The following is a 20,225-nucleotide window of genomic DNA, read 5'->3' as shown; positions in this document are numbered from 1 at the left end:
GAGGAGATACTCTGCAAAACATTATCATTTTATAGTTAGAAACCACTCCATCTCAGTGGCTCAGCAAGAACACAAACTTTGCCATTTAACTAACTATATGTCCTGGTTTGCTCTAAACAATCTAGGTTGGTACTTGTTATGCTTGTCTAATCATTAGTGGTGTTCCCTTTCTCCATAAACACTGTCCCAGATTAAGCAATATATTATATAGTCATCTTACAGACAGACCCATTTTAAGAAAGGGACAGGCATGAGGGACAAACCAGAGACAAGTTTATTTGGAGATGTTCACAAGCCTACTGCTCGAGGCCACCTTTTCTGTTCAGTGACTGTGGAAAACCCTAGAAGATTCTCTTAACAATGACCATAAAAGTCCAACTAAATAATTCTCCACTTCGGATGTAGAACTTGGGGGCAAAGCAAACAGGCCTTTTTCTTCATGATTTCAAGGGTGCCCAGAATCATTGAGAGCCTACTCTATATAAGACATACTGCTGGATGGTAATAATATGATGAATTTATCCCTTTAACAAGTGATGAAGAATTATCATTTCTGGGAGTTTTACTTATAAATGCTTTCCCCCAAATGGCCCCAACATTTCCTATTATGAGAATCATATTGAGTGAATTCAGATACTAAAAAGGAAATGAGGCAAATAGCACACCACGTCTGATTACTGCACTTATCTGCCCAACAAATATTAATGCCAAAGATTGAAAGTGGCAGTCCTTAGATCTCTGAAGCCAACCCTCAATGTGTTTTGTTTGGCCCAGATAGGATTCTTAACTATTTAAAATATTTGCTAATGCTTTAAAACATGGACTAATTCATAAAAATCCAGATTTCTACTTTCTCTTGGGAAATGAGAAGCTCTGGCAACACCAGGCCTTATCCCATTAATGCAATTTCTAACTGGAGCAGAACAGCATCTTAAGAAAGGACACCCACTATATAGTCCTCCACAGTCCTCATCGACCTTCTTCCCAGGCATTTGAGTTTGTGAACCCTGATTTACAGCTGGAGTTAATCCTTAGGGGGACAACATCTGCCCTTTCAAATTAGCGAACAGGAATCCATACCTTTAGATCAAAGGCTCAACTGGGAAATGGCAATAAACAAGAAAAGTTGGTTTTTTTTTAATCAAAAAGCCATTTGGCTTCCACTGCCCTTACAGGACCAAAAGGGGGAAATGAGCCTAAGCATATTATTATTTGTAAAGTACTAGCACATTCAGCCTCTAAAAGCTAAATATATAACAAAAGTAAATAAAAGGGGATGTTTTTAATTGGCCTACCAAAGAATCCAGGAGGGACTCAAAATAGCAAGTGTTGAGAATTCAAGGTGCCAAGACCCAGAAACATACTTTGACTATCAGTGAAATTAGCAATGATGTGTCATGTGTCAGATCTGAAGAAAAAAACTTTAATATAAACTACCAAGAATCATAAAATGTTTCTTAAAGTCCTGGAAAAATGCAATTTCTTCCTTCTTAGTAACAGAATCAAAAAGATGGAGATAATTTCAGAAATAAAGAGCATGCAGTACTTCAATTTCAACACACATGAAAGATAAGAAAAAAAAGTCTCAACACAGGTGAAAGATAAGGAAAAAAGATCCGAACAAATAAGTATAAAATGGAATTCATTGTAATCATGTTTAAGATTTTAAGATAGTTTTTAATATAGTATCTTACCATAAATATAACAGTGTCACATAAGTTAAAAATGCTCTCTTCACATTGGGAGATTTGAGTGTGAAGATATTAAACTAGTATACAAAGTGACCGATGAAATCTAAGACAATGAGCTTTTATTTTCTTCAACTCAGCTACTAGCCTTTTGTGAGAAAGTACTGGACAAATAGAAAGTCTTTCGATTACAGATACTAGAATAATAATTTTTAATTAATAATACGATATTTTTCTCATCTGACTATTAATTTCCCAGCTACCAAAGGAACAGTCACATGGTGGAACCGAGACTTTATTTATATTTAGACAGTACTTTTTCCAAAGATTTATAGTACTACTTCTAGAATAGCATGGGGTGGGAGGAGTAGGGGTCGATATGGTAAAAAACTCTTCACACATTTTTTAAGCTTGTTTTTAAAGACACAATGACTTTGGTAAAGTTTTTAGATTCCTCTTGCCGTTAGATAAATGACTGTGCCTGTTTTTAAGGAAGTGAAAAATACACTGTTTGGTAACAAACACCTCGATTTAGTAAACTCTGGAGAAATGATATTAGAAAAGAGATTTTGACCTCTTCTGTGACACTGATTTTTAAATCACTCAAGTAGGTACTGATTCTGTCTCGGATTAGTGTGTAAAAAAAAAACTTTTTAAAAAGTCTTCCCACTCAACCTCTAAATGCAGATTCGTACTTTGCCGACAATCTGAAGTCTAGTAACTTTCCCTAAGCCTTGCTCGGAAATAGCCTCCAGGATCTGAGACCTGCAGGTGCTGCTGTCACTAGGACGCACCGGTCCAAATGGGTTAAGGGGAAGGACTCTACCAACCCCGAGAGTGAGTGCGGAGCCTCTAGAAACCCAACCCGCTCTCGCCTTCTCCCTTAAACACACACAGGCACGCACGCAAAGCCCAGGCCAGGCATGCCAACCCCAGTCTCACCCCAGACACCGTGACGCTCCCGGGACGCGCGCTCCTCCCCGCATCCTACCAGGGCGCACGCGCTCCTCCACCGTCCTGGGACCACTCTCCGCTCCCTCCCAGTCCCCCTGCTCCTGAGTGTCGTCGGGTCCCACACCCCCCGCCCGCCCCCGAACGCTTGCTCCCCAACTCAGGGTCTGAGGGACGCGACCAGCGGGCGCGCAAACGCGCCACGTGGAAAGCGCGCGCCAGCAGCCGGACCACAGTCGGTCCGTGGTATGGGGTCCTAGGAGCCTCCTGCCCTGCTACTCCTCCCGGGTGAGCTGGACCCTCCCCGCGCCTCCGAGCTGCCGTCTTGCCTGATTGGGGTCTGTGGCGCGGAAAACGTGGCAGGCCATCTGCGACTCGGGGTCGTCGGGCTGCGCCTTGATCAGGTAGGCAAAGTAGGTGAGGTCCTGGCTGTTGTGGATGAAGCGCGAGATGTGCTGTGCCTTGTGCTCGAAGATGAACACGGCCGGGTTGGGCTGCGCGGCCGCAGGGCCCGAGCCCACCGCCGCCCCAGCGCCCGGGGCGGGGACGCAGCGTAGAAAGGGCGCACTGAGGACTAGGAGCACCTCGCGGGCCGCCGGCGCGCCGCAGCCGCCCGCCTCGGGCTTCTGGCTGCGCCGGCGGATCTCGGCCATGAGCCAGGGCAGCATAGGCAGCGTGGTCCTTCGGTCCAGGCACGACCCCCCCACGTACCACAGCCGGAACTTCTTGTCGCCAGGCTTCCCGGGGCCCGGCTGCGCAGGGGTGCCCGGCTCCGGCTCCAGGGGGTGCGCGAACGGCTCCTCCTGAATGCAGCTGGGGGGCTCCATAACTCGAGGCTCACGAGGGCACCGAGACCGCAGGACAGGCGCGCCGCGCCCCCAACTCCCGCGCTGAAGGTGCGGCCGAAACTGTGCCAACTGCCACTCGGGGCCCCTGCTCCCGCCTCGGCGCGATCCCCAACTCCGCGCTTCAGCGGCCCTGCCCCATGCAGCACTTTCCCGGGCGCAGCGCGAAGGCTCCGGCGGCGCGCACCGAGGCAGCACCCCGCAGCCGGACTGGCGGCAGAGGGCGGGTTAAATCGTCATCCTCCTTCTTTCGGGCTCGTGCCCGGAGGCCGGACTTCCCCCTTCCTCCGCCGCGACTCCTCGGGGTGAGCACAGCGCCGAGGGCCCCGCGCCGCCGCCGGTGGCCGCCTGCTCCAAGGCTGCAGAGCCGCTGCGGCCGCCGCGCTCGCCTGGGGCAGTCGCTGGCGAGCTGGGCGGGGAACGGGCTGTGGGCGGGAGAGGGCGACGAGGGGCGGAGCCGACTCTGACCAGGGTGACCGGCTGTCACCTGGAAGGTCGGGGCCGCAGAGCTACGGCGCGATCAATCTTCGAGAAGAGCCAGCAAAAACTATTCGGGTGTTAAAATGACAAAAACAAAACGTGGCCTCGCAGAGTCCGCTCCTCCTCCTGTCGCCACAGCCCAGCTTGGTGCTCCTCCTCCGACTGTTCCCGTCCCTCCCTCACTCTTTCCTTCCTTCCAGGCTGCTTCTTTAATCCGGTTGCTACCCCGCCTCCCGTCCCGCGGGCGGAGAGCGTCGCCTATGAAAGCAAATCTGAGAAGGCGCCCCCCGCCTCTTCCTCCGGCCCCTGCCCCAGCCCGCCCCTCCACTCCGCCCTGGAGCAGCAGTCCTGCGCCTGGCGCGGGCACTGCCCAGACCAGCTCTGACTATCTGGAGCGGCCGAGATCTCTGTCCTCTCCTGGGCATCTCTTCTGCCGCGTGAAGAGGGGCCGCTCTCAATGGGGCGCTGGGATTTTTTTTTTTAATTAATAGTATTTGCATGGTTTCAATCCCTTCTAAAGCTTGCATAATTTCTAAATCTTAGTTCCTACTAATCTCAAAAATATTCGTGTTTTAAATACATTAAGACAAAATATTCCCGTTCCAATATCACCCTAAAATAATAACATTGTTGGAGAAATATGAATCTTCTTAGCTTTTTCTGCAGCTGTTCTCTTAAAATATGAAATATATATGTTATTCATTACATATACCCAGTTCAGAATTAGCGTTGAGATTTCCCATCCTTTAATATGTAGTAATATGTATTTCCAAGGAACTCAGAAAAATTTAGGGATAATTTGATCATTCTAATTTTAAAACAGAAAGAAAAATATTCTTTATTCATTTTAGAAAATTAGACTTTCATCTTCTCTTTTTACTCTAACTGAATTATAATTAGGAATTAGAAGAGAGATAAAATAAATGAGAAAGACATAAGATTCTCAACTTTCTCTTAAGTGCTTACAGGAAGACTGAAAAGCCAGGTTTCTCATTATTTTTAGTTTAATGGTATTCTGTAAAGCCCTGGGAGTATTTTTTATCCTATTTCATATAAGATCACTATGATCAATTGCCATTATTCCTATGCTGAATTTCTGGGTGCACCCTGATGGGTCCCTTGTAAATAAAGATATAAGGTCTAAGGTGGAGACATTAATTTCTTAGTTCAGTCATTTGGTTAACCACTCCACTACTTCTTTGTGCAAAATAGACCCATGTCTTCAAGGAGCAGGCAAAAGGTCTTGGAATGTAGACTGAAGCTTAGAACCCTACCAGAAACTCTCTTATACAGATTTCATTTCTCTAGGCTATATACCTAAGATGTATAAAAGAGAAAGAAAAGAACAATGACTTGGGGAATAAGCACGGAAGTCTTGTGGGTTCTACCAAATCAACCAGGTTCAGAGCTAGGACTGAATTTGGAGCCCCAGCAGGCCATTTCCCACTGATAAAAGAGAGTGAAGCAATAAACAGCTTTCATGTATTGACAGAAATACCGAAGAAATGTCTTTTATTACATGACATCCGAAGTGTGATTGCTCTCTACTCTAGAATGCCCTTAGACCTTTCTTTGTAACTTTTTGCGATGTTTATCTCACAAGGCATTAAAGAGCACTATTACTGTTTACCAATATCTGATCCGCCGTGCATTCTGACACAGGGGAAGAAAGCTCTTCTCTGCCCTCTTCAAGTCGGGCACAGTCATAAGACTTGTTTTGGCAGTGAAAAGTGAAAGAAGTGACTTGGGTCACACTTGAGTAGAAACATTTCACTGCCAGCAGTCAACTGCTCCAGCCTACTCCTGCTCTCCAGCCCCACTCTTACCCTCCAGCGGTCATCGTGGAAACAACAGGTCCGCATGGAAATTCCTCGTGATCAAAGCAGCCCACAATGCTGAGCCAACACACGGAGGACAGCTGTCCTGGACAATCGCCCAGGCACATAGCACCCTTCTTATGAGTGAGAAATTAACTTCTTTCTTCTGCTGAGAAGAATACGCTCATGCAAAGCATTCCCAACAATCTGTAAGAAACATCTCCTGAAAATCTTGTAGTCACCTCTACCTATGATACCCAAAAGCAAACACATATTGTTAAAGTGCTCCTCTAATATCCCAATCTAAATTAATGGTGTAAGCATGAATTAGAAGTTGTAACATCCAGTCAAATCCTAGTTTAAAAATTTATACTACATGATAAATATAAGGGCCTAAGCTAGTGTGGTGGTCTGAGACTACAAAGGTTTGTTGCCATGTCTAAGCTTTTTTTTCTTGGTTCTAGGCATAAGTGATTCTCTCTGTCTCTGTCTCTCTCTTCTCTCTCTCCCTCTCACCCTCGTCTGTGCTCTGCTTTTCTTTCTTGCTTAGAATTCTCTAGATGAAAATGTATTTCCTAAAGCTCAAAGCAAACATTTTCGTAGTCTTATATCAGCCACTCCTCTCATCCCACTCACTCACCCAGACAACCTCTCCATTCCTAAATGTATTATACATCTCCTACCTTTATGGGGCTTCATGAGCTTCTTCCTCTGACTGACTGCTCTTGCTTTCTACCACCGCACAACTTGAATTTCCCACATCCTTCACTACTTAAGTACTTATTCACTGTTCAAGACCCAACTCAAAAGGCATCTCTTCTGTGAAGATATTTCTTACTTCTGCAGTCAGAGTTAGTGGACTTCTTTTCTTGGTTGTTTTATATATATATATATATATATATATATATATATATATATATACACACACACACACACACACACACACACACACATATATATAATATATATGTGTATATATATTATATATATGTATATATACATATATAATATATATATACACATATATAATATATAAATATATATACATATATAATATATATAAATATATATATATTTGTTTTATGCCATATTTTCTCTAGCACAAAGCACAGTAGCTGACAATAGGTTCTTAATAAGTACTAAGTAAATGAATGTATTGAGTTGAATAAATAGCAATTAGAATATATGAAAGTAACGATTAAAAGAGAAGTTTTAATATCACAGAGGGGATACACCAAGTGGTTTTATTAGCTAATTTTGGGAAAACACACTAAATATATCCCCCAGCTAATTATAAAATACTAGAAAATAATAGAATGTCTCCCCAAAATTGTGACAGAGTACTGACTAGAGATGCCAAACAGAGTACAAGCACTCGTGACTGAATAAAACTTTGAGATAATAACAGGGTTTTCCCCCTTCTGTTCCCCATTCCCTGTGACCTTCCCTAGCCCATGCGGCCAGGGCATAGCATCTTCACTACTCCAGAAAAAGGATGACACAGCACAGCACAGATAACAGAAGAGTTCACTCTTAGTTTTCAGATTTCAAAAGCTAAGGACCTGGCAAAGACAAAATATTTAGAAAATACAATCTATGAGTCAGTTTCTATTGCTCTAGATACTAAAGAAAGTTTTCTCAAACTTAGGAGATAGAGACAAAGAAAGAGGGAATAAATAAGGGATAATTACTACAAATCCAGATATACAATGTATGATTTTCAAACCAGTAAAATTTTGATCTAACCTATGGAAAAGGAAAGGGAATAAAAAATTTTTTAAAAAATGAAACAGAAATAAAGTGTGATAAACAAAAACCTTAAAATAGTATGGCTAAAGCAACTCCAAATAGTAACTATAATAAATGTAAATTAGTTACTCTAAGCAACTAAGAGATAAAGACGTAAAGGTCCTAGAATATGTCCTTTATGGAATCATTTTTAAACCAAAAAGTATCTAGAAAGAGTTAAAACAAACACAAGGAATAAACTGTATCAGGCATATATGAATAAAAAGAAAGCCACAGAGTAGTGGTTTCAATGGCAGATTAAATAGACTTTAAGGCTCATGAAGGGGGTCATGAAGAAATATTTACCAGTAAAAGAATTAAGAAGATATTGTTTTAAAACACATATACACTAAATCAATTGCTCACAAATACATAAAACAACAGTTAAAAGAATGACAAGGGAAGTAAATACATCAACATTTTTAGTGACTAAAAAATCATTCCCAGATACTATAAGATTAACTAAACTAATTATAATCAAGTTTTTAAACTTCAATAAGATAACTATATATAATCATGTTTAAATATATATGTATCTATCTAATGAATAAATGAATAAAGAATACAAAATACCTATGAAAGAAACTAAAATTGTCAATGTACTACATCACTGAGGAAACCCATAAATTCCAAAGAATCTCTATCATGTGGAACATCTTTCTGATTATTATTTAAGGTAAATTAGAGATCAAAAACATAGGTTTAAAAATCTATATAATTGGAAAATAAACAAAATAGAATTGAATCCTCCTGATTTTTAAAAATTGTAAGAGAAAAATTTAACATATGGAATTAAATAATTTAAAAAGTAATTTAAGTCAAAACTTATGGAATACAAGTAAATATGTTGGATAAAGTATGCTTATAAAAATTAAAAATAATGAAAATAAGTGAATTAAGAATTTAACTTAAAAATATAGAAAAAAATGGCAAGCAACGCCTCTGATAAGGGCCTAATATCCAAAATATACCAAGAACTCATACAACTCAATAACAACCAAAAAAACGAACAATCCAATCAAAAAATGAGCAGAGGACCTGAACAGACACTTCTCCTTAGAGGACTTACAAATGTCCTACAAACATATGAAAAGATGCTCAACATCGCTAGCTATTAGGGAAATGAAATTCAAAACCACAATGAGATACCATCTCATACCTGTTAGAATAGCCATAATCAACAGAACAAGTAATAACAAATGTTGGAGAGGATACAGAGAAAAAGGAACCCTCATACACTGTTGGTGGGACTGCAAATTGGAATATGGAAAACAGTATGGAGGTTCCTCAAAAAAACTAAGAATTGATCTACCATATGATCCAGCAATCCTACTACTGGGTATTTAACCCAAAGACTTGAAAACTCATATCCAAAAAGATATTTGCACACCGATGTTAATAGCAGCATTATTCACAGTGGCCAGGACATCAAATAAATCGAAGTGATCTATGATAGATGATTGGCTAAAGAAGCTGTGGTACGTATATACAATGGAATATTAGTCATAAGAAGAGATGAAATACTGCCATTTGTGACATGGATAGACCTCAAGATAATCATGCTAAGCGAAATAAGCCAGACTGAAAAAGTAGAAAATCACATGATATCACTTACATGTGGAATATAAACCTAAAAGCAACAAATGAACAGCAAACAGAGACTCAGGAACATGGAAAATGGGCTAGTAGTTACCAGAGGGTAGGGAGTGGGGGAGGAGGGGAGAGGTAGACGGGGTAAAGGGGGTCAAATATGTGGTAGCTGAAGGAAACTGGACTGTGAGTGGTAATTACACAATAGAATATATAGATGTCAAATTATAATGCACACCTGAAAATTATATAATTATATTAACCAGTGTTACCTCAATGAACTTAATACAAAAAAAAGGAAAAAAATGTCACGATGAAACCCAAATGAATATAGAAAGAGGTAATAAACATAAGTATGAGACTCAGGAAAATAAAGAATGAGAAAATAATAGGAAGGAATAGCAAATAATATTTTAATATCTATTGATCATCTATATTTCTTCTTGAAGTATTTAGTGTTCATATCTTTTGCCTATTTTTTTAATGAAGGTTAAATTATAGAATCTCCCTGAATTAGGGATAGTAACATTTTGTCCAACATACATTTCATATGTTTTCCAATTCATCATTATCTTTTTTAGACATCAAAAAAGAGAGAATATAGATTTTTTTTCAAAAACCCATGGACTATTTTAAGATATTACACCTTGTCCTTTGATAATGTTAAAGATGTCTAGACAGTCTACGGCCATACCACCCTGAACAAGCCTGATCCCATCTGATCTCAGAAGCTAAACAAGGTCAGGCCTGGTTAGTATTTGGATGGGAGACCACCTAGGAAGACCAGGTGCTGTAGGTGTAAAAGATAAAAAGATAAAAAATAAGGAATTGTAAGCTGACAAGGTCCTTGCAATCTGTGAGGTCATCCACAGGTTGCCTCACCCAAAAAAAAAAAAAAAAAAAAGATGTTTAGACAATAGTTTAGGTAATTATTTATTTAATTCAGGCCACACCTCAAACATAAGTGAATGCTCCTGACAGGTGAAAAAATAGCAAGAATTATAGAAGTGACATTTTTTCATTTTTTTAAAATTAGGAAATCAAGGCACAAAGTAAGTGGATAATGATAGTCATGTTATAGAAAATGAGTGGAATACATAGCAACTGATCGCTAATCAAGGCACAGTACTTGGCACAGAGGGTGATAATAAGTGTCTGGGGAATGAATGAATTTAGAGTTCTCTTGAATGACAAAAAACAGAATCACTTAGTTTCAGAAGTTACAGATTTCCAAAGATTTTTCTTCTACCATAAAGCTGGGATAATTTTACAATACTCATTTTTGTCTTACTGAATAATTCAGAAATGCCTCTAGTGTTCTGAAAAGATCTGTTGTCATAAAACCTATTTGAGAGTGAAAGGGTTAAAATGAATATTTATTTAAAGCATGCTTTTAGGTCAGACATCAGCCAAGCATATGAAATAAACCACAGGCTGTGAAGTATTGAATATTTGAATGAAGCTATTAGTGTGAAGAGATTAAACACTTCCCCCACTGTACACTCCTGTACCATTGAGTAAAACTTCACAGTTATACTCTTCAGAATTATGTGGATTTATACTGATATTATAGACCAGTTTCTCTCTAACCCAATAAAATTACTTACAACTAAAAGCAGTATTAATGCTGCAATAAAATAGTCCCTCTGTAAAAAATGATTCTTTTTTAGTACTATTTCTAATAGGCTGTAACAAGCTTTAAAGTGAATCGATTTTGTCTGTCATAGATGAACTATTTTAAGTTGTTTTTTTTTTTGCTGATTTTAAAATGCATCATTTAAGCTAACATATAAAATTTTAAAAATGTGTACATGTAGCATTTTTAAAATGAGTAAGTGCTTTAAACAGGTAATATATATGGTTTAAAACTCAAACATTACAAAAATATAAATATAGCAAAATGTAAGTCTCCCTTCCACTCCTTTCCCCATCTACCCATTTTCTTCCCTGAAGCAGCCATTATTACAAGTTTTATTAAATACATGGATCTAAAACTGAAATAATAATAGCCACCATTTGTTGACGACTTACTGTGTTTACCAAGGATCCTCATAACAACATATGAAATAAGTACTACTATTATCTTCATTTTACAGATGAGAAAACCGAGTCATACAGATATTAAGAATCATTTTTAAAGTCACACTTTGTAGGTAGGAGAATTTTGATTCAAAAAAGAGACACTGTTTTTATGGTGTACACAATAAGTACTATACTGAAGAGAATAGTTAAGAAACTAGCTGGACTAGAGTAATAATTACTAGGGTAATAGAGGTTTGATAAACAATGATAAATGAAACTTAACAATAATACCTTTTAAGTGTCTTTAGGAATTAAGAACTATTTCATTTAATTATTAAGCAATATATATTGAATACCTGCTGTGGTCCAGGCACTGTAAATAGACTTGCCACTTTCATGGAGCTTGTCCAGTGAGGGATGCAGACAAGTGACAAGCAATATTATGTGATTTATGTAAGTGAGATAGTGCCATAACAAAACTCTAACATATGTGACATTGATTCCAGGATGATGTGACAGATAGGGGAAAAAAAAACTGTTAGTGGAGGCTGAAAAAAAACAGCAAAAAATCTAGTGCAGGAGACTAGAAAAAATGGTGAGGAAACTACTATAGAAACAAAAAATAGTGACCCATGTTATGTAATGGTCAAAGTATCGCCTGCAGAAACTTGAAATATAATCCACCCAGTTACTTGATGGACTTTTGAATTCGAGCAAAGAGATTTCCAAGCAGAAATGTGAGAATATTAGCTAGTTTATACCAGCTGAAATTTAAGGAACTTCAAGAAAGAGATGGATTTAGAAAAGAACTGGCCAATTCGTAAGCAGAATTTAGAGAGGAGCTAGCATTTGTCAATCTGGAATATAAACTGTGTCTTTTTACAGCTCTCAAGCAAATAAAGAATTATCGAATTAAGAAGGTGGCCTAGGAAATTTTTTTTAAGCAAATGGGAAGGGAAGAAACAAAAAATGATGACTGAGGTGCTTAAAACACTCCAAGAAGCAGTGGGACTGCCTCTGGTTTACACAGTTACTCAATGTTCTCATCCCTTTGCTCTAATATGTATGGAATAAGTTATTTAGATTGGGTAATATTTTTATGGTCATGGCTATAACTCTAGAAAATAATTATTAATCTCTGTTTTGGATTATTAAACTCAATACATACCTTTAATTAAAATTCGACTCCTCTCTCAGCTACCCATGGTGAAATTCCTTGTTTTCTCCCTTGTTAAGTGATCCATTGCTTTCCCTAAAAAAAGAAGAAAAAAAGAAAAAGGCAGTGAGAGGCATACCTCTGAAAATGACCATTTCTTTTTCTTGTTATTTTGCAAAAACAACAGAAGGATTCCTGGACTAGAGAAGTTAGGAAATCTAACTTATTGGATGTCCCCCATTATAAGAATGTTGGAAAATTATTTTCAGAATAAGCAATAGAAAAGAATTGTAGATACATGTGATGCAAAATTAAGGAAGAATAAAATCTCCTCAAACTATGATGAAAATACTGCAGAAAGCTATACCAACAAATTGCGAAACTGTAAAATATAACATTTCAAAATAAGCTAATAGAAATTAAGAAAAGTATACAAGTCATGAAAGAATAGCATAAATCAGAATTAGAAAAACTCAAAAATTGCAAAACCAGAATCTGGGATTATAAAGCAAGGAAGCCGAGTCCTTCGCTGCACTTCTCTCTGCCACTTCTTTCATTTGTCCCTTCAAACATCAACTTAAATTCATTATTCTCTCAGCTAGATTCATGGTCCTCACCAGTGTGGACATGCAATAGCAGATAAAGCTCATGACAGCTTTCGTTGAACAAGAAGCCAGTGAGAATGCAGAAGAAATAGAAGCAAAGGCAAAGGCAATGTAAAACATAAGAAAAGTTATTTTGTGCAAACAAAAAGATTGAGCACTGTAGAATATGGTGAAAAGAAAGAAATGCAGGTTATATAGCAGAAGGAAATTTATTTAGATGTTTAACTGGATGAAGCAAGCAAGTTCAAAAATCCTTTGAGCCAGAATTGACCTCATGAGAGACCTAAGTGAAGCAAAACAGACACTCAAGCAAGGTGGTAAAAAATAAAACCAGGCACTGAATGCCAGAAGCTCTGGTCCTCCGGGATTTGTACTAGTTGCTCTAGCCCCTAGTTACTGTTCTTTGCAGGAATCAAGATCTCTTTCTGGTAAAAGCCAAAGTGCAAAAAATGATCCCTACATACAAAATCGCCATCAAAAAGAAAAGATGGTGATGTCTAAACTGATCAGGAAGCCTACCTGTCTGAATAAATAGCTGGCAGTGTTGAAATCCATGATGGAGATCACAAAATAAAGGTTTCCAGTACCCTAAAAAGCCAGCTGGATCTCATAGTTTAGGAATGATGCCAGGAGATGGTGAGTTTGTTTGGTGCAAATACCAACAGAAAGTTTTGAGATTAAGCCTTTGGGAAGTGGAGCTCACTCCACTGCTGTACAACTATAATATGAAAGCATCTGAATTTTGAAAAAACAAGGTTTTCTATGTCACTTCCTTTTTGATGTTCTGATAATGTTTTATTTTTATCAATGTGATAGCTTTTCTGTAGCTATTGCTTTTGGTCTAATCATTAACATGGGGAGAAAGGTTCACTTGAACAAACAAGAACATACCTCGAATTCTTAGGAGTAGCACAATTTTCAGTGGTTTTGAGCATGAGGTAGAGGGGATCAGGCAATGCTGTATGACTTTCCCTCTGTCTTCTGCTCTTTCTCTATCTCTAGATAACTAGTTTAGAGAGTTTTAAGTTCCTTTAAGTGTCTGCTCTTTTGACTTAATATGCATATGAAGCATCCATTATGATGGTTGTAACTTCACTGTTACCTAGTTGGGCCTTGGAGTATCCCTCATATTTAAGTGTGCTTTATTTAATAGTAAAACAAAAAAGTCAACGTGGGGAAAAAAATGAGAGAACTCTGAATGTAATTTTTTTTTTAATTTTAAGAAAGCATAAACTAGAAGGAACATAAAAACAAATAAAAACAACAAATGGTGTCTTAAAAGAAATAGGAGATTAAAAGGAAAATGTTAAAATTTAGAAAGAATGAAGAGGTGAAAAGGATCTGAAATTGACAGAAATAGAACATAGTCAAAGAAGTTTCTACATATGTATACTAGGAGTACCCAAAGAAGAGAACCAACTCAATGGAACAGAACCAATATTAAAGGTCTATAATCTAAAAAAATTTTCCTGAAGTAAAAAAAATAATAATAATACGTATTGAAAAGCACACAATGTACCTGGAAAAACTGATCCAAAATGATCAACACCAAGGCTTATTCTGGTAAAACGAATAAATTTTAAAGAAAAGTTTTAAATATTCATTTTTGTATCTAGACCAAAAAAAAAAAAAATCATTTGCAAGGGAAATGGTACCAAATTGTCATCAGCTCTTTCTACATGAACTCCTTTAAGGTTAAAGAAAATAGAGTGATATATTTAACACACTCAAAGCAAGAAAATGTGACCTAAATGTTTTATATCCATGCAAACAGATATTCAAATATAAAGACCATACGCAAACTGATATTAACATTCAAGATGTATAGGATTTCATGCATGCACTCATGCATGAATAGAATTCAAACTCCATCTTAAAAGGAACAGTTACTACCCAGTTACTAGCCAGTTATTAGCACTGGAGAATGTAAGCATAGTGTTTTGGGATCTTCCAATTTTGTGAAGAACTCTCAACTTAAAAATAAAAACATTGTGGAGGCCAAGAGAATATTTCTGTTCAACAACTAAATGTACGATCTCTTAAACTGAGGCGAAAGAAAACCACTATTTATTTATTCATTTAATATTGTTATAATGTTTAAAGTTTTAATAATGAGATCATAATTTATAATATGGCTTATTAAAAAGATGACTGCTTGATTTCAATATTTTGCAACTTTATTCATGTTTCACACATGGTGAAGCATAATTCCTGACTTCATATATACATCACAACTTGAGAGGTTATATATATATATATATAGAGAGAGAGAGAGAGAGAGAGACTACTCTGTTTATCTTGATATATCTCTCTGTTCTATCTTTGTCAACGTCTTTAAAAATATTTTAGATGTTTTAGTCAAAGTAGTATTTCCAAATGATTTGAGTGTAAAACTACTTTCAGAAATTCGTTAAAGTCAAACAAGCATCTTTTACTGCCAGTATAATTATAGAACGAGCTGTTTACCAATTCATGTATCACTAATTAAAATATAAAAAGCACATCATCTGGCTCAAAATGTACTTTAATTATGGTAGTGTGGATGATTTAGGCCAGCTGCATGATAAAATTTGCTCAGTAATGTATCTTGGTCTCTCATCTTGAAGTAAGAACAAATATATTTGTAAACTAAAACTGCTAGTCTTTTGATTTTTTATAAAACATGGTTAATTCCCAGGATTTAAAAAAAAAATTTTTTTGTTACGGAAATTTTTACACAAATAAAAAACTACAATGACATCATGAACCCAAATATACACACCACCCAACTCCAATAATTAATAAATGGCTAATCTTTCACCTACACGCCTGACCACTAAGTGGTTGTGGATGGATAGAAAAAAGCTTCCCAAATGATTTGTACTCACCCTATCGTTTGAAAAACATTATCTCAAAATCTTCTCCCTCAAGGGCACGATCAGTTTCATTCATCTCAGTATCCTTAACTCTTAGTATATGCTTGCTTGATACAGAATAGACACCAAGTATCTGATTGATGAATGGTCAAATGCCTATACTAGAAAGCAAGGGTTCCCCCTACGCTATGGGTGGCATTTTTAGCAAGGAAGGAAAAACATCTTCTTCATCATCCGCCAAACTAAGTCATCAAGGCCTAGCAGCTGAAATCTCCTCACATCCTGCAGTTATGTTCTTGATAATAACAGTTCTTAAACAGCACATCTTAAATATTCCTTTGTCCTTTCCCTTGATACAGAAATGTGAAACATAATCAGACATGTAAGCGGTTCTCCTTAACAAATGTTCTTCATATGCTGAAATAATAACTGGCTAAAGATTAATAGCTACTTTCTCCTAGGGCACTTGTAATTCAGAAGAACATAAATCAAGATCAAGTTAATCAAGCTATGCAATCCATTACACTTAGTATTTCTGTGTGCTCTAAATGGTGTTTAAATCAGCTGCTTGGATATTTCCCTTATCAAATACAGGCCTGGTAAAATTAGCACACCCTTTGGAGAATGGCATGTGAATAATAAAATTCCAATTAAGTGATGGCATCCAGAAATTTCTTATTCAAATTTTAAAATGTTCAATTCTTAAATTCTAAAATTAATTGGTGATATCTTGCTCGATATAACAGGACATAGGGTAATTTTATTCGAGGATCATTCATTCCATGAGAATTAATGAAACGTTATAGTCATGAACTAGCACAAAAGCAGGTAGATTATTTCTTTAGGTAATATATAACGAGCTATAAAAAATAAAATGTTAAAAAAATTATGTATACATAGTATGAAAAAAATAAACTGGCATTAAAAATAAAAAGGAAGCTATGTAGCAGTTTACCTCCAGAAGTTGTAGACAAGTTTAATTATCCCTGTGTAGAAAAGAGTTAACAGAGCAGTTCTGATTACTTATATTTAAAAAGACCTGCTTACAAAGTTGGCCTTTGGCTGGCATCTGGGAACTTGGATTTCAGGAGCTTTCCCACCATGAACTGATATGAGCGGCTCACTGTGTTTAAAGCATTTGTACAAACAATATAATTTATGCAACCCCTACCCCCCCCCCAAACACACACACTCACATTCCTTCTCGAAGCCTGAAATTTGGGTATGTGCCCGGCAAGGTGTGCCTATATGATCGGCAACTGATGAAACCCTGGATTTTGAGTCTCTAATGAGGTTCCCTAGCTGGCAATATGAAACCCTAGATTTTGAGTCTCTAATGGCTGGCAATATTTCCCACAATTTGTCACACTTGTTGCTTAAGAAATTAAGCACATCTCGTGTGACTCCACTGGCAGAGGAAGCTTGGAATCTCAGAAGCCTGGTTTACCCCAGACTTCGCCCCATGTGTCTTTTCTCTTTGCTAGTTTCACTTTACATCCTTTCACTGTAATAAATAAGCCACGTATATGACCACAAGCTGAGTCCTGGGAGTTCTCCTAATGATTTACCAAAACTAAGGGTGGTCTTGAAGACATCCAACACAATCTCCTAATCTACTCTTAAATGAATCACTTAACTGGAGGATTAATAGTTTGCACTCCAATATAAGAAATAGTTTATAAATGCATTACTAATGAAAATTTAGGCATTCCCTAAGCATTGTAATTCAAGAAATCTATAACAACTGATTGCAATTGTAATTGGTTATGATTTGGGTTACAGTACTGTAGCATAGCAATAGAACTGTTAACTGGGCATCCAGCTACCCAGCTACATACATTTTCTAGTCTCCTTTGCAGTACGGCCACATGAATAGGTTCTAGCCAATGGAATGTGAGTAGAGTGAGGTGTGTTTACATGGAACATGAGTTTATATGGTTTTTGCTTACCTTTCCCTCTCTCCCTTCTGCTGGCTGGTATGTAGACGTGATGATAGAAATTGGAGCAGCCGTGTTTTTCACAAAATGGAAGCCACATGTGAGGAAGGCTGGTCAGCTACATAGAAGGAGTCTGAAGCCCTTGATGACTTCCAGAGGAGAGCCACCATATCAACTATTTTATTTAGCCCAAATAAAAAAGTATTGAGCAACAAAAAAGTATTCAGTTATTACCCCATGTATAAAATAAATCTCCTTAAATTCATACTGATATAAATAAATGAACAAATTAATAATCATGGAGAAGAAACAAACGTCTCACAGAATTCCAAATAAAATATGGAGTATTTCATCAAAAACATGGGGAGGGGAGCATAACTCCACATTTCTCAAGTATAGGCTGCATTCCTTCCAAAGAATAAAGAAGGGGAAAAAGAACAACTTTACAGTGGAGAAAACAAACAATACTTGGGCAAGGTTACCCGGATCAACATCAAGTCATAAATCATGCTGCTGGTATACACCCTTGATAGGATGTGAAGAAAATAGCACTTTATCTCTGTGACCTTCCTCCCAAATACCCATCACTCTAGTCCAGAAAAACATCAGACAAATCCCAACTGAGGCACATTGTACAATATACCTGACCAGTACTCCTCAAAACTGTCAAGGTCAACGAAAGCAAGGAAAGTCTTAGAAACTGTCACAGATAAGAGAAGCTTAAGGATATTAGGTACAAACCAAACTAATGTATCAATATGGGTTTATCAATTGTAACAAATGTGCCATACTAACATAAGGGAAACTGAGTGTGGGGCATATGGGAACTATTTATACTATCTTCTCATTTTTTTCTATAACTATAAAGCTTCTCAAAAATAGTTAATTTTTTAAAATCTAAAATACACAGGTTTGGTTTTTTTTTTTTTTACACAGTTTAAAAAAGTAATTCTGCTTAAGCACTTTTAAAAACAGCCACCAGTATGTTGGAAGTGACTGTTTTGCCTTCTTCCCACATAACTCTGATGATGTTATCCTGCCTCGGCAGCAGAATATATTAGAATACTTGTGTTCTGCTTGATAAGCTCGGGCACAATCTATTCCTTTTGGAAACTAAAAGCTCATTAATAGTTTTTCCAACTTGAAAATGAGTTGCTTTCCAAAAGTTTATATGTGAGTCAAATGTTTGAAACTTGAAACGGATTTTCCCACAGAAATGTTATTACAAACAGTGATTAATTCCCAGGCCAGCCCAATAAAGTTCATTAAATTAATTATAAGCAAAAAGACAATGCAATGAAAATAGTATGAAACTATATTATGAAAAACAATTAGCCTTTTAAATTCAAGATAGGTATACAATTTTATTCTAATCAGCGTCTGGGTCAGAGGCTTGCTTTAGACCGCTCTGTATATAACCTTAAACACTGCAAATGGGGAAAGGAAGGAGAGTGAATGGCGTTAAACTGAGGTGGGAGGGAGATGGAGTGACTGTATGTACAGTCTGAGAAGGCAAGTACATTTGTTTTTAACCCAGACTCGGGACGAGAGGGTTTCAACTGTGATTTCTGGGAATATAAGGAAACTGGCACCCCACTGGTTGGAATAAGGAAGGGATAGAAAGAGCCCTTGGCTTCTCACAATCCTAGAATCATTGACGTGCTATGATCCAGAGGGTGGGTAATAGGGTACGTCTGTGGCAGTTGGTAAGCCCAAATGACCAACTGGTAACTCTTCAAGCAGGCGGGATCTGAGTGCACAGGAGGGCAGCAGGAGGCCTTGGACCTGGGCTCCTCACAGGAGTGAGCTTTCTGGCAGAGGACAAAAAAGGTGGGCATACCTAGGAGACTTGCTCATGTGGTGTGAAGAAGACATAAATTTCCAAGGTGGAGTATCAGAAGAAGAAACAGTGGTGAGAGCTAGAAATGAAGTTTCTTGCCTTGGTGGCAGCCAAAATGTTATACCCAACAGGAGTCGCCATTTCTAAAGCACAGTGAGGCCTACATTTGCTGTATTTCAGGTTTGTCTATCCTAGTTTGAGGAGGCACTTCACAAACAATTTTGTTTCATGAACACTACACATTTGTGAAATTAAAAGAAAATATTATACCATTAAAAACTAAGAACTTTTCTTTAAAAAGCATACTTAAAAACAAGTATTTTTTAATCATGTATTTTCAAAACCATAATATGTATTTTTTAGAATACCTAATAGACTTCAACAACCAAAAAATGTTTAACTGTTCTTCCTCTCCGTCTAGATACTAGCTCTACCAGTGCTTACAACCTGGTAAGCTTCCCTCCATACCTTTCTTAATTTTCCATTAAGCATTCAACTGTATATGAATGCATTTTATACCATTTTATAAACCACAGGAATATGTACAGTATTGATAATATCTCAAGGCAAATCTTGGAAGCTATATGACATTCAATACATTAGATAGGCCAGATTTACTCAACCACTTCCTTATTCTCAGGTATTCTTTGC

The 20,225-nt window shown here is 37.7% G+C and overlaps 1 protein-coding gene and 2 pseudogenes across 2 annotated transcripts in view; 2 read left to right on the top strand and 1 right to left on the bottom strand.

Moving 5' to 3' along the window:
* The window catches only part of TBC1D4 (TBC1 domain family member 4), a 156,956-nt gene extending 152,910 nt beyond the window's left edge, over positions 1-4,046 (bottom strand). For both annotated transcript variants that reach the window (XM_016149361.2, XM_016149362.2), the window contains exon 1: positions 2,969-4,046. In XM_016149361.2, the coding sequence (XP_016004847.1) occupies positions 2,969-3,466 (498 nt within the window). In that variant the 5' untranslated portion in view covers positions 3,467-4,046. The remainder of the gene's footprint in view (positions 1-2,968) is intronic.
* A 5,793-nt stretch (positions 4,047-9,839) lies between these two features.
* LOC118609839 lies at positions 9,840-9,958 on the top strand (annotated as a pseudogene).
* Positions 9,959-12,719: 2,761 nt separating this feature from the next.
* Positions 12,720-13,857, top strand: LOC107513088 (annotated as a pseudogene).
* The last annotated feature ends 6,368 nt before the right edge of the window (positions 13,858-20,225 follow it).

This window comes from Rousettus aegyptiacus, unplaced genomic scaffold, assembly GCF_014176215.1.
Source record: "Rousettus aegyptiacus isolate mRouAeg1 unplaced genomic scaffold, mRouAeg1.p scaffold_m13_p_11, whole genome shotgun sequence".
Taxonomy (NCBI): domain Eukaryota; kingdom Metazoa; phylum Chordata; class Mammalia; order Chiroptera; family Pteropodidae; genus Rousettus; species Rousettus aegyptiacus.
Note: the sequence above shows the minus strand (reverse complement) of the source record. Positions and strands in the feature narration are given on the sequence as shown.